At 39.1% G+C, this 14,660-nt stretch overlaps 1 protein-coding gene across 4 annotated transcripts in view; it reads right to left on the minus strand.

The window, feature by feature from the left end:
• The window catches only part of ITCH (itchy E3 ubiquitin protein ligase), a 146,523-nt gene that overhangs the window by 82,347 nt on the left and 49,516 nt on the right, over positions 1-14,660 (minus strand). For 3 of the 4 annotated variants that reach the window (XM_049649950.1, XM_049649948.1, XM_049649949.1), the window contains one exon: positions 3,458-3,599. The exons of the other annotated variant lie outside the window; for it this stretch is intronic. In XM_049649950.1, the coding sequence (XP_049505907.1) occupies positions 3,458-3,599 (142 nt within the window). The remainder of the gene's footprint in view (positions 1-3,457; positions 3,600-14,660) is intronic. 4 annotated transcript variants of the gene reach the window in all.

Raw genomic sequence — 14,660 nt, forward strand, 5'->3', positions numbered from 1 at the left:
GGAGGGGGAGGAGGAGGAGGAGGGGAAGAATACTATCTGTAATGGTAATTTCCAAAACAAATTTTGGGAAATCTGAACTTGCACTAAACTGCATACAAAGTGTTCTCAAAGTCACCAATTAGAAAAACAGGAACACTGTTATTATCTGCCATGGTATGGTTCAATGCTATAAAGAAAAATTCTAGGGACGCCTGGGTGGCTCTGTCAGGTAAGCATCCAACTTCAGCTCAGGTCATGACCTCACGGTTTGTGGGTTCAAGCCCCATGTTGGGCTCTGTGCGGACAGCTCAGAACTGGGAGCCTATTTTGGATTCTGTCTCCCTCTCTCTCTCTGCTCCTCCCCCACTTGTACACCTTCTGTCTCTCTCTCTCAAAAATAAATAAAACATTTTAAAAAATTGAAAATGAAAGAAAAATTCTAGAAATATTTGAATTTCTCTATACTTCATTCTAAAAGGTGATGAAATTTGGGGGGACAAATAAACTCTTTCTCAGAAGGCTACCTATGTCTATTACCCTCATTATCATATTTTCACCACCATTTTAAGTTTAAACAAACTAAATGGGGATGGAATGTAAGGAATTATTAATTTTACTTTCATTTGAAAGAGGATAAAGTATACTCTCAAAGATGGTCTTATCAAAATTAATTCAATTCTAGAGAGAATGCCCACAACAGAAGCCATGTAAACATTGCAGACCAATCTGCTACAACTTAAAAATTCAGAACTTGAGCTATGAGTTCCCCCAAACATCTAGGATCAACAATAGTATTACCTTAAGAGGCTACAAGGAGATGTTTCTTTTTTCTTAACTTTTAAACCACTAAGGAGTTCATATCATTATCAGCTTTAAGAGCCTCAAGGTGCACATCTAGTGAGCAGAGCCAGCAGTTGGGAGAAACTTGATGAGTATTCAGTCAATACTCAGTTATTCTGCTAAATATCTCTCATCATTACAGAGACTGGTGATCTTTTACAGATTTCATTTGCTTTAAAAAAACATCTGCTCATATATTTTTAAATGTAGATTCAATCTCTAATAGACCACTAATTAAAAACAAAGTCTAAGAAACTTTGTTGAAATAAATACAGATAAGCATTAGGATACTTCTCAAATTTCACTTATTTGCTCAAAATCATCATAAAGTACATCCAGATACCCTAGAAATCCAAAAGTCATGTTAAAAAAATAAAAATAAAAGTCATGTTAAAAAACAATTTAGGTATATCCAATTTGTTTTGTCATTTATTAGGAATAAATACAATACACATCAGCATGTACTATGTGAACAGCTTATAGTTTCAAATATCTCACCATTTAGAAATGAAACTTTTCCTTAGTCACTGGTTTATTTCTCTAAGGGAAGAAAATTCAAGAATTCCAAATGTTAGGAGGCGCCTATGTGGCTCAGTCGGTTAAGTGTCTGCCTTTGGCTCAGGTCATGATCTCACAGTTCACTAGTTCAAGCCCCACATTGGGCTCTCAGCTGCCAGTCAAGAGCCTGCTTCAGATCCTCTGTCCCCCTCTTTCTCTGCCCCTGCCCCACTCACACTCTCTCTATTCATACTCTCTCTCTCTCTCTTAAAAATAAACTTAAGAAAAAAAAGAATGTTTTAAAAAATTTAAAAATGAAAAAAAAGAATTCCAAATGTTATGTAATAAAAAGAATTTTTGTATATTTGATGTGGTGACAACCAGTTATATTTTGAGCTCCATTTTAATATACATTTGGTCCCCAAACTAAATATGCTATATTATCTTGAAATCCATTTGTTGATAAATCATGTTCTCTTCCATTTTAGTAAAAACACTAAAATTAATCTATAATTGTCTTCAATGAGTGCTCAGTACCAACATGTGGTGATTTGTCATTTAGTGTTAAAAATGAGCTATATGCTACTTCTATGAATTCATCCTACAGATAAAAACACCAACATATAGTGCATGACTCTTGGTTTCAGCTCAGGTCATGATCTCACAGTTTGTGAGTTCAATCCCCATTTGGGGCTCTGTGCTGACAGTAAGGAGCCTGCTTAGGATTCTCACTCTCTGCCCCTTCCCTGCTCTCTCTCTCAAAATAAACATTTTTTAAAAATTAAAAAAAATAAATAACACCAACATATAGACAGGCACATGGATGTATATACTGCAATGCTGCGTAATAACACAACATTAGAAACCAACTAATTAGGGGCACCTGGGTGGCTCAGTAGGTTAAGGTACGACTTCAGCTCAGGTCATGATCTCACGGTTCATGGGTTCAAGCCCTGCATCAAGCTCCGTGCTGACAGTATGGAGCCTGCTTGGGATTCTCACTCTTTCCTTCTCTCTGCCCCAACCCCACTTGTATTTTCTCTCTCTCAAAAATAAATAAACTTCAAGAAACCAACGGATTTACAGGGAACTTATAAAATACACGATAGTCCATTCATATTAAGGGATATTATTAAACTATATAAGGTATGCTAGATCTATATGTATGCAGCTAGAGAGATAACCATGCTATGTAAAGTTTAAAAACAGAGTTATAGGGCACCTGGGTGGCACAGTTGGTTAAGTGTCTGACTTAGGCTCAGGTCATGATCTCACAGCTTGTGAGTTCGAGCCCTGCGTGGGGGTCTGTGCTGGCAGCTCGGAGCCTGGAGCCTGCTTCAGATTCTGTGTCTCCCTCTCTCTCTCTCTGCCCCTTCCCTGCTAGCTCTCTCTCTTTCGCTCTCAAAAATAAACATACATACATACATACATACATAAAAACAGAGTTACAGAATTTTTTTTAAAGGAAGAAAACCCCTGTGTAGGTTCTGTGTGGGCATCATGATTAAAAACACAAAAACAAGGGCTGCCTGGGTAGCTCAGTTGGTTAAGCATCCAACTCTTGATCTCAGCTCAGGTTTTGATTTCACAGTGATGAGGTCAAGCCCCATGCTGGGCCCCAGGCTGGGCATGCAACCTACTTGAAAAAGAAACAAAAAGGAAAAGGAAAAGGAAAAGGAAAAGGAAAAGGAAAAGGAAAAGGAAAAGGAAAAGGAGGAGGAGGAGGAGGAGGAAGAAAAGGAGGAGGAGGAGGAGGAGGAGAAGAAAAAGGACAAGACAAACACACATCAAAAAAATTATTTTTAAAAATTATTCATAGCCCTGTACTTCAACCCTAATTTAAGGAAAGAGCTGTTAAGAATCTTTCTAGGCCCATAACCACGGGCTCTCCAGATGCTGTTCGGTAGCAATAATGATACCACCATCAATTAAACTGGAGAAGGTAAAGGAGAGATTGGAAAAACAGAAATATCTAAAGAGGAACAAAAAAGGGACTAGAGAAAGGAGTCCTAGGAATAGATGAGAAAGAAAAACAAAAACATGAGAAGAGGAGCAAAGAAAACAAGTGAGAAACTTTTAAAGCTTCACTGCTATTCACTTATTAAACTAAATACACTGTAGAAAATACTTTCAAACCTACACTGTAAGGGGTTGCTTCCATTTGGGACTGTTCGTATTGTTGCATTTTTCTGTCTTCTTTGACTGTCCATCAACTGTGACTTCCACATAAGGACTTGGTCCAAACCAATTCTTTTTATTTTCTTTAAGTTTTGCTGAAATGACTAGGCAAAATAAAGGAGAAAATATTTAAATATTTGAGATGTTAGTTCATCCTTCAAATCCATTTAATTTCATAAAGGTTACATAGAACATTATTACTTTTACTCAGAGAAACATAAGTTTTAGTCTAAAATACTTACTAATTTTATTCACTCATAACCTTTGTATTTCCTTCCATCCTAGTAAATGAACATAGGACTTCCCCCACATCATTCACCTAAATTACTATTAATAGACTCCCCAATGTCAGTATCAATAGTCTCAGTACTCTGAAGTCAATTAAAAAATACACCATCAGGGGCATCTGGATGGCTCAGTCAGTTGAGCATCTGACTCTTGATTTCAGATCAGGTCATGATCCCAGGTCGTGGAAATGACCCCAGCATTGGGCTCTGTGCTGAGCATGGAGCTTGCTTGGGATATTCTTTTTCTCTCTTTCTCTCTCCTTCTCTTTCTCTCTCTGTCTCTCCCCTTCTGCCCTCACCCACATGCTCTCGTGCTCTAATTTTTTTTTTTTTATAAAGCACATCAACAAACTCAGTCAACAAATATTTGAATCCCTAACATGTACCAGGTAATTGCTCTCAACTGTAAATAGTGCAGTTTACAGTATAGAAAAGGCCCTGACTCTCAGGGAGATAATATCCTAGTTAGAGATAAGTCCTTGTGCTGAAAAACAGGCTAATGTGGCAGAATATAATTTGGTAATCTCTGAAGAAACAGTTTTAAGCAAACATCTAAATGACAGGGAGTTTGCTCTGAGAAGATTGGAAGTGGGAAGAGAGCATCTGTAGAGAAGCAAAAAGGCTTGGCATATCTGGAGGAAATATAGCAAACAGGGAAGAATGGTAAATGAGGTGAGATCACATTCAGCTTTACAAGCCCAGATAAGGAATTTGGATTTTATTCTAAGCATGCTGGAAAGTCACCAGAGGAAGACAGTTGCAAACTAGGATTGCTTTTAGCGTCTCCTATCTCTTATTAGCAAGAGCTTCCTACAAAGTACATCTTAAGATACTGACTGATTCCTTCATCTTCACCCTTGAGTTAGTTACCTTTGCCAAAAAATAGCCTTGTCCAAGACCCTTGGAAGGTGCAACAAGTAGATTCAAATCTAGTAGAGCACCTAATAATGGTTCCCACAAGTTGACAACTCGTTGCTCCCCTATAAATGAGGTGATCACAGCCATGGAAACATTCTACTACCTAAATATCTATTCTAGCAGCTAAGCACAGACAATGTCAGTGCCCACCAAGATTAAGGGACGTTTGGTATTGCTACACGAGTTTGTATAGCAGCTACCCAAGAAACTCAATATACAGTCCAAAGCATACACAGTCTGGGCATCCTAGCAGGTCCAGTCCCAGGTGGCAGCTATGAATCGCCTGACTTCACAAACATCACTTCTTTCCTTTGATACTTATATGCCTTTTTGGTAGCATGCAAGCCAGCTGCTGGGTTAGTACTCCCAACAATGTATGCACATTCTATAAACCAAAACTTCATCATTATTTTGGAACATTTGGTATAATAAAGTTTGATGAGATTTCATATCAATATGCAGTATCAAAAAAAGTATCTGTCAAAGAAAGAAAAAAAAAACTGCAAGAGATGTTACTGAAGTAGGCAACAAGGAGCCTCTGAGGAACTTTAAGTAAGAGTGCTATTCTGGGGCACCTGGGTTGAGCGTCCAACTTTAGTTCAGCTCATGATCTCGTGGTTCGTGAGTTGGAGTCCTCGTGTCTGGCTCTGTGCTGACAGTTTGGAACCTGGAGCCTACTTCTGATTCTGTGTCTCCCTCTCTTTCTGCCCCTACACAGCCCACTCACACGCGCTCTCTCTCTCTCAAAAATAAACAAACATTAAAAAAAAAAAGAGTGCTATTCAACAAATATACTGAGTGCCTACTATATATATCAGATATTATTTGGGGCACTGAGAATACAGTGATAATCAGATTAATACTCAAAGATAATTCTGCTGTGGGAAAAATAAATTGATAGGGAGACAAAAGTGGGGGTTAAGAGACTACTAGAGTCATCTAATCAAGAGATGACAGTGGTTTGGATGGTGAACATGAATACGGGGGGGGATAAATATTTTCTAAGGAGAACCAACATGATTAGATTACATGAGGAAGTTGGAAAAAAGAAGAAGCAAGGATAATTCACAGGTTTTCGGTATGAATAACTGAATGGAAGAATATGCCATTTAGTAAGATGGAAAGATCTGGGATAAAAGCCTGAGGGGGGGGTGGCATAGGCAGGAAATCAAGAGTATTATAATGAATGTATAAAATTTGAGATGTTTGTGAGACATCTAAGTGTAAACACTAAAAAGTCTTTTTCAGAAAAGAAAACAATCAAGCGGGGCACAGACTATCTCTGATTAATATGTACTATAAAGCTCAAGTACTTAATACAGAGCAATATTTAATCACAGGATTGCCACAGAAAAATATAAAACCCTTATTTTTAACACATTTCTGGCCTGAGAAAAGGTGAAAAAAGCCTAAACAATTTTGCAAAGACCACCATTGTACTTCAGAGGCTCTTATGGACCTCTGAAACTGATTAAATCTAGAACAAAGCAACGTAGGCCTGACAGGAAGGAAACCATCTGCCCTCAGTGGCATTTCAGGATTCAAACTTTTCAAAGTTATTTTGCTGTATAATCCCACCCAACCCCACTAGAGACATTGTAGGAAACTTTAAATGTGGAAATAAAAGAGGTAAGTGAAACTAACACTAACAGTTAGTGTTGGCTATGTGTCTGCCACATAAGCATTTTCATTAAAAAATTTTTTTTTCTAATGTTTATTTTTTGAGAGAAAGAGACAGAGAGCGTGAGGCAAGGGAGGGGCAGAGAAAGAGGGACACACAGAATCCCAAGCAGGCCCCAGGGTCTGAGCTGTCAGCAGAGCCTGACACAGGGCTCCAACTCATGAGCCATGAGATCATGACCTGAGTGGAAGTCGGATGCTTAACCAAGCCCCCAGACACCCCAAAACATTTTCATTTTAATACTCAAAAGACTATCCTGTGAGATAGGAATTATCATCTTAATTTTTACACATAAAAAGACAAATTCAACAGAACTTAAAAGTTTGCGTGAGGGTCACTTGCGAAGCCTGAACAGGAGAAATTAAGTGCTCAAATCTTAGTTTACATTGCATAAAACTTTTGTTACAGTCCCAATATTAAAAAATAGATCACTGCACTACTTCCTGAAACTTAATTTACTATAGTAAATTAAAAGAATAAAAATGGTAAACTGTAAGACAGGAAACTGAAAAATCTCAGTATCACATCACCTGGGCTACCGCAAAGGTCTCCAACAATTGTTTTTAACCTCACTTCAGCAACCCCTCAACTTCTAGGATTATCTTCCTAAAACAGATGTGCTCATGTCAGTACTTTTCAAATACTTCTCTAATGCCTGCATGATGAAATTTAAACTCTTCTGGGCATTTCACATTGTTGTTTACCTCAGTTCACAGCTAAGGAAACTGAGGCTCAAAGGTATTAGTGACATGCACAAGGTTACATAACTATTAAGTATCAGAACCAAGACCAGACATTAGCTTCTCTGGAGATGGGAATCATTAGTCTAATATACATTTCTTAACTAAAACTTGGGGTCAGGGGCGAAATGACCTCCCCAAGAGTTTAACGATAGAAACTTTAATGGTACACAGGTCAAAACATTTGACAGTATTTATTATTTTCTACTATAATTTTTGCATCTATCTGATAAACTATACAAGAAAGTTATTGCCCAATATGAAAAATACAGGGACATTCACTAACAATATTCCAGTAAAATGTGAACAAATCAGTTAAATGCCAACAGAAATTCCCAAAGCAACTGCTTCAATGAATTATCTAGATCTATGTGAAAGAGTAGCACAAAAGACAACCTTTCTTATTCAACTCAAACTTGAAGCTAAATGGCTACTCAAGTTATTTCCATAAATTAGATTCAAATTACAGAAAATGTTACTGGAGAGTGGTCAACATGGTGGAGAAGCAGGGGGACCCGAAGTTCCCGTGTCCCTCAAACACAGCAGTATTGAGGCCAGAAGACTTGGAATTCTAGGAATCCGGGTTACAGAGTGACAGAAACATCTCCAGGGGCCCACAGGGACAACGTAGCAGGCCATAGGTGCATGACTGCAAACTGGGAGAGATAAAACAGGTGGCATAGGAACAGAAGGGAGGGATCCCCTTCTGTGAAGAGACAAAAGGAAGAGAAAGACAGGCTGTGGAAATGTAGGACTGTATTTGGATAAGAGAAAAACCATGGACCGGGGAATGGAAAAAAATGGAGAAAGAACCAATTTCTAACTGTGGGAGGTGGGGAGCCAGCCCTGAGCTAGGTAGCTACCTCTCAGGAGCAGAGAGAACAACCCTTTCCCTTGAGTGCTATGAGAAGACAAATAGCCATTCCAAGGACAAAAGACCCTGTAGGCCCATGAACCCCTTGCTCCCCCCCTCCCCCGCACCAGCCAGAGGTCCTTTGTACCTGACAGTACCCCAGAGTGACAGTATCCAGGAACTGGGACAAGGGATCCTGTAAGACATTGGGGTTTGAATCCCAGCCACGTGCCTGGAAGGCACAGGAGATGGTGGAGGGGGACATAGGTGGCTGCTTGCACTCGCGCCCACTCAGCACTGTGAGGAGCCAGAGGCCCTCAGTTGACAGGCTGGGTGGAGTGGCACTTCCCAGGAACCAGGGTACGTGGAGCAGGATCCGGGTTTTAATCCCACCCAAGCACCTGGAAGGTGCCGGAGACTGTGGAGCAGAACAAAGTGGCCTGCTCGCGCCCGTGTGGCACTGTCAGGATGGCCTGAACAAAGTGGTTTGGGACACCTGGTCCGGGGAGGAGAGGCTGGGGTGTTGCCAGTTTTCTCCCCATCACCAACAAGGTGGGGTTTCAGGGAACAGACAACGGGCCCACAGTGGAGGTGGGACCCACATACACCAAACCACATCCCTCTGTACCTGGTAACTGCATATGTAACAGAGCAAGATTGACACTGACTTAACCAAACAGTCCCTCCTCCAGATCATTGCAGGCACCGGTTCCAAGGCCCCATCAGATATTGGTCCAGTGGTTTTTGTATTCTTTGATTTGATTCTTGATCAATTCTTATTTTGTGTGTGTCGGGGGGGATATATATATCCCCCCTTTTCTCCCTCTTATTTCTTCCCTTCTCTAGTCTGGTTATTCTGGTTGTTGGTTTAAGCACACATTTTCAATCTATTCTTTTTACATCTCTTCTGTCTCTCCTTTACCCCCCCACCCCACCCCCCCCACCCCCCGGTCTCTGGACTAAGCTGTATAGTTTCTCTGATTCTCTGCCTGGTCAATTTTTTTTTCTTTTCCTTTTCCCCACCCGTCATTTCTCTCTCTATATGGGATAAGGCCTCTTCCACCACCATACACACCCCTTTTTAAAATTTTTTCCAGGGACACTTCAATGAACAAATCAAAGCACACCTAGTGGAAGATCCAAACCACCACTATGAGTAGGGAGATAAAGCAACCAGAGCCTCAACAACAGAGAGCATGAAACACACTCCAAAAACACCTCCTGAAGGGCCAGGCCCTGGACAGTGTTATGACCCCTTTTTAATATAATAGTGCTCACAGCAGCAAGACTCATAACAACCTATTAAAACACATAAGGGACAGAAAACAAGTCAATATGACAAAATAGAAGAATTCTCCTCAAAAGAAATTCCAGGAAGGAATGACAGCTAGAGAATTGCTCAGAACAGAAATGAACAATATAACTGAGCAAGAATTTAGAATAATAGTCATAAGATTAATAGCTGGGCTTGGAAAAAAGCATAGAAGGAAGAAAAAAAGCTTAGAAGATGGCAGAGAATCTACTGCTGCAGAGATCAAGGAACTAAGAAATAGTCACAACAAATTAAGAAATGAGGTGCTAAATAAACTAGATGCAGTGACAGCAAGGATGGAAGAGGCAGAGGGGAGATTAAGTGAAAGAGAAGATAAAATTATGGAAAATAATGAAGCTTAGAAAAAGAGAGGTAAGAAAATATTAGACCACAAGGGGAGAATTACAGAACTAAGTGACTTGATGGAAATGTAATAATATCCATATCATACGAGCTCCAGAAGAAGGAGAAAGAGGCAGAGGTTTACTTGAACAAATTATAGCTGAGAACTTCCCTAATCTGGGGAAGGAAATAGACATCCAGATCCAGGAGGCTCAGAGAACTCCCTTTAGATTTAACAAGAATAGATCTTCTCCATGGCATATCATTATGAAACCGGCAAAATACAAAGATACAGAATTCTGAAAGCAGCTAGAGACAAATGGGCCTTAACCTACAAGATAGACATATAAGGGTAGCAGCAGACCTGTCCACTGAAACTTGGCAAGCCAGAAGGGAATGACAGGAAATATTCAATGTGCTGAACAGGAAAAATATGCAGCTAAGAAGACTTTTTATCTAGCAAGATTGTCATTCAGAATAGGAGAGATAAAGGCTTTCCCAAACAAAAACTGAAGGAGTTCATCACCACTAAACCAGCCCTGCAAGAGATCCTAAAGGGGGACTCTGTGAGTGGAATGCTGCAAACACTAAAAAGCACCAGAGACATAAGCACAAGCATGACATCTACAGATAACACAACGACACTAAATCCATATCTTTCAATAACTCTGAATGTACATGGACTAAATGCTCTAATCAAAAGACATAGGGTATCAGAATGGATTAAAAAACAAAAACAAAAACAAAAAACAAGATCCATCTATACGCTGTCTACCAAAGACCCATTTTAGACCTGACGGCACTTTCAGATTGAAGGTAAGGGGATGAAGAACCACCTATCATGCTACTGGAAGTCAAAAGAAAGCTGGAGTAGCCATACTTATATCAGACAAACTAGATTTTAAACTAAAGGCTGTAACAAGGGATGAAGAAGGGCAGTATGTCACAATTACGAGGTCTATCCATCAAGAAGAGCTAACAATTGTAAATGCTTACGCTCCCAACTTGGTAGCACCCAAATACATAAGTCAGTTAATCACAAACATAAGCAATCTTACTGACAGGAATACTGTAATTGCAGGGGACTTTAATACTCACAACAATTGACAGATCATCTGGGCAAAATATCAATAAAGATACAAGGGCCTTGAATGATACACTGGACCAGATGGACATGATAGATACATTCAGAACTTTTCATCCAAAAGCAGAATACACATTCTTTTTGAGTGTACATGGAACATTCTCTAAGATGGATCACATACTGGGTCATGAAACAGCCCTCAATAAATATAAAAGGATTGAGATCATACCATGCATATTTTCTAATCACAATGCTATGAAACTTGAAATCAACCAGAAGAAAAAAATTTGGAAAGCTTCCAAATGCACAGAAGTTAAAGAACATTCTAATAAAGAATGAACGGGTCAACCAGGCAATTAAAGAAGAAATTAAAAGATACATGGAAGCAAATGAAAATGAAAACGTGACAGTCCAAATCCTTTGGGATGCAGCAAAGGCAGTCCTAAGGGGAAACACAATGCAATCCGGGCCTATCTCAAAAACCAAGAAAAATCCCAAATACAAAATCTAACAGCACATCTAAAGGAATTAGAAGCAGAACAGCAAAGAAATCCCAAAACCAGCAGCAGAAGAGAAATAATAAAGATCAGAGCAGAAATAATATAGAATCAAAAAACAAAAACAAAAAACCCAGAACAGATCAATGAATCTAAGAGCTATTTTTTTGAAAAAATAAAACAAAATTTTTAAACTGCTAGCCAGACTTCTCAAAAAGAGTAAGGACCCAAATAAATAAAATCACAAATGAAAGAGGACAGACCACAACCAGTATCACAGAAATATAAACAATTATCAGAAAATACTATGAAAAATTATATGCCAACAAACTAGACAACCTGGAGGAAATGGACAAATTCCTAGACACCCACACACTATCAAAACTCAAATGGGAAGAAACAGAAAATTGAACAGACCCATAACCAGTGAAGAAATTGAATCACAGTTATCAAAAATCTCCCAACAAATAAGAGTCCTGGGCCAGATGGCTTCCCAGGGGAATTCTAACAGACATTTAAAGCAGAGTTAATACCTATTCTTCTCAACCTGTTCCAAAAAACAGAAACAGAAATAAAGATTCCAGATTCATTCTATGAAGCCAACATTTTTTTTTCCATTTTTTTTAACCTTTATTTATTTTTTTGAGACAGAGCATGAATGGGGGAGGGTCAGAGAGAGAGGGAGACACAGAATCCGAAACAGGCTCCAGGCTCTGAGCTGTCGGCACAGAGCCCAACGCAGGGCTTGAACTCACAGACCCTGAGATCATGACCTGAGCCGAAGTCGGATGCTCAACCGACTGAGCCACTCAGGCGCCCCTCTATGAAGCCAACATTAACTTGATTCCCAAACCAGACAGTGACCCCACTAAAAAGGACAATTACCTTTTTGATAATTTACCTAAAAAGGTGAAATATCCCTGATGAACACAGATGCAAAAATTCTCAACAAGATACTAGCAAATTGAATTCAACAGTATATCAAAAGAATTATTCACCACGATCAAGTAGGATTCATTCCTGGGCTGCAGGGCTAGTTCAATATTTGCAAATCAATCAATGTAATACATCCCATTAATAGAAGAAAGGATAAGAACCATATGATCCTGTCAATAAATGCAGAAGAAGCATTTGACAAAATACAGCAGCATCCTTTCTTAATAAGAACCCCCAAGAAAGTCGGGATAGAAGGAACATAACTTAACACCATAAAAGCCATATATGAAAAGCCCACAGCTGATATCATCCTCAATGGGGAAAAACTGAAGAGCTTTCCCCATGAGATCAGGAACACAGCAGGGATGTCCACTGACACCACTGTTGTTTAACATAGTGTTGGAAGTCCCAGCCTCAGCAATCAGACAACAAAACGAAATAAAAGGCATCCAAAACTAGCAAAGAATAAGTCAAACTTTCACTTTTTGCAGATGACATGATACTCTACATGGAAAACCCAAAAGACTCCACCAAAAAGCTGCTAGAACTGATACATGAATTCAGGTAAGTCGCAGGATACAAAATAAATGTATAGAAATCAGTTGCATTTCTATACACCAATAATGAAACAACAGAAAGAAAAATCAAGAAATCAATCCCATTTACAATTACGCCAAGAACCATACCTTGGATTAAACCTAACCAAAGATGTAAAAGATATGTACGCCAAAAACTATAGAAAATTTATGAAGGAAATTGAAGAAGACAAAGAAATGGAAAAACATTCCATGCTCATGGATTGGAAGGATAAATATTGTTAAAATGTCAATACTACCCAAAGCAATCTATACATTCAATGCAATCCCAATCAAAATTGTATCGGCATTCTTCTCAAAGCTAGAATAAACAATCCTAAAATGTGTATAGAACCACAAAAGACCCCAAATAATCAAAGTTACATTGAAAAAGAAAACCAAAGCGAAAGGCATCATAATCCCAAACTTCAGCCTCTACTACAAGGTTGTAATCAAGACAGTATGGTATTGGCACAAAAACAGACACATAGACCAATGGAATAGAATAGAGAACCCAGAATTGGACCCACAAATGTATGGCCAACTAATCTCTGACAAAGCAGGAAAGAGTATCCAATGGAAAAAAAGACAGTCTCTTTAGCAAATGGTGCTGGAAGAACTGGACAGAAACATGCAGAAGAATGAAACTGGACCACTTTCTTACACCATACACAAAAATAAACTCAAAATGGATGAAAGACCTACATGTGAGACAGGAAACCATCAAAACCCTAGTGGAGAAAACAGGCAACAACCTCTTTGACTTCAGCAGCAGCAATTTCTTGCTTGGCATGTCTCCGAAGGAAAGGGAAATAAAAGCAAAAATGAACTATTGGGACCTTATCAAGATAAAAAGCTTCTGCACTGCAAAAGAAACAATCAACAAAATTAAAAGGCGACCAATGAAATGGGAGAAGATATGTGCGAATGACATATCAGGTAAAGGGTTAGCATCCAAGATCTATAAAGAACTTACCAAACTCAACACCCAAAAAACAAATAATTCAGTGAAGAAATTAGACACTTCAAAAGACACTTTTCCAAAGAAAACGTCCAGATGGCCAACAGACACATGAAAAAACGCTCAACATCGCTCATCATCAGGGAAATATAAATGAAAACCCACAATGAGATACTACCTCACACCAGTCAGAGTGGCTAAAATTAACAACTTAGGAAACAACAGATGTTGGCGAGAATCAGAGAAAGAGGAACCCTTTTGCACTGCTGGTGGGAATACAAACTGGTGCAGCCACTCTAGAAGACAGTATGGAGGTTCCTCAAAAAACTAAAAATAGAACTACCCTATGACCCAGCAATAGCACTACTAGGAATTTATCCAAAGGATAAAGGAGTGCTGATTTGAAGGGGCACATGTACCCCAATGTTTATAGCAGCGCTTTGGACAGTAGCCAAATTATGGAAAGAGCCCAAATGAAATGTCCATCAACTGATGAATGGATAAAGATGTGGTTTATATATACAATGGAACCCTACTTGGCAATGAGAAAGAATGAAATCCTGCCATTTTGCAACAATGTGGATGGAAGTGGAGAGTATTATACTAAGTTAAATAAGTCAATCAAAGAGAGAATATGTTTTCACTCATATGTGGAACTTGAGAAGCTTAACAGAAGACCGTAGGGGAAGGGAAGGGGAAAATATAATTTCAAACAAAGAGGGAGCAAACCATAAAAGACTCTTAAATACACAGAACAAACTAAGGGTTGATGGGTGGGCACAGGTGAAGGGAAATGGGTGATGGGCAATGAGAAGAGCACTTATTGGGATGAGCACTGGGTGTTGTATGTAAGTGATGAATCACGGGAATCTACCCCCAAAACCAAGAGCACACTGTATATACACTGTGTGTTAGCTAACCTGATATTATATAGAAAGAAAGAAAGAAAGAAAGAAAGAAAGAAAGAAAGAAAGAAAGA

The sequence above is a fragment of the Panthera uncia genome, assembly GCF_023721935.1.
Source record: "Panthera uncia isolate 11264 chromosome A3 unlocalized genomic scaffold, Puncia_PCG_1.0 HiC_scaffold_11, whole genome shotgun sequence".
Classification (NCBI taxonomy): domain Eukaryota; kingdom Metazoa; phylum Chordata; class Mammalia; order Carnivora; family Felidae; genus Panthera; species Panthera uncia.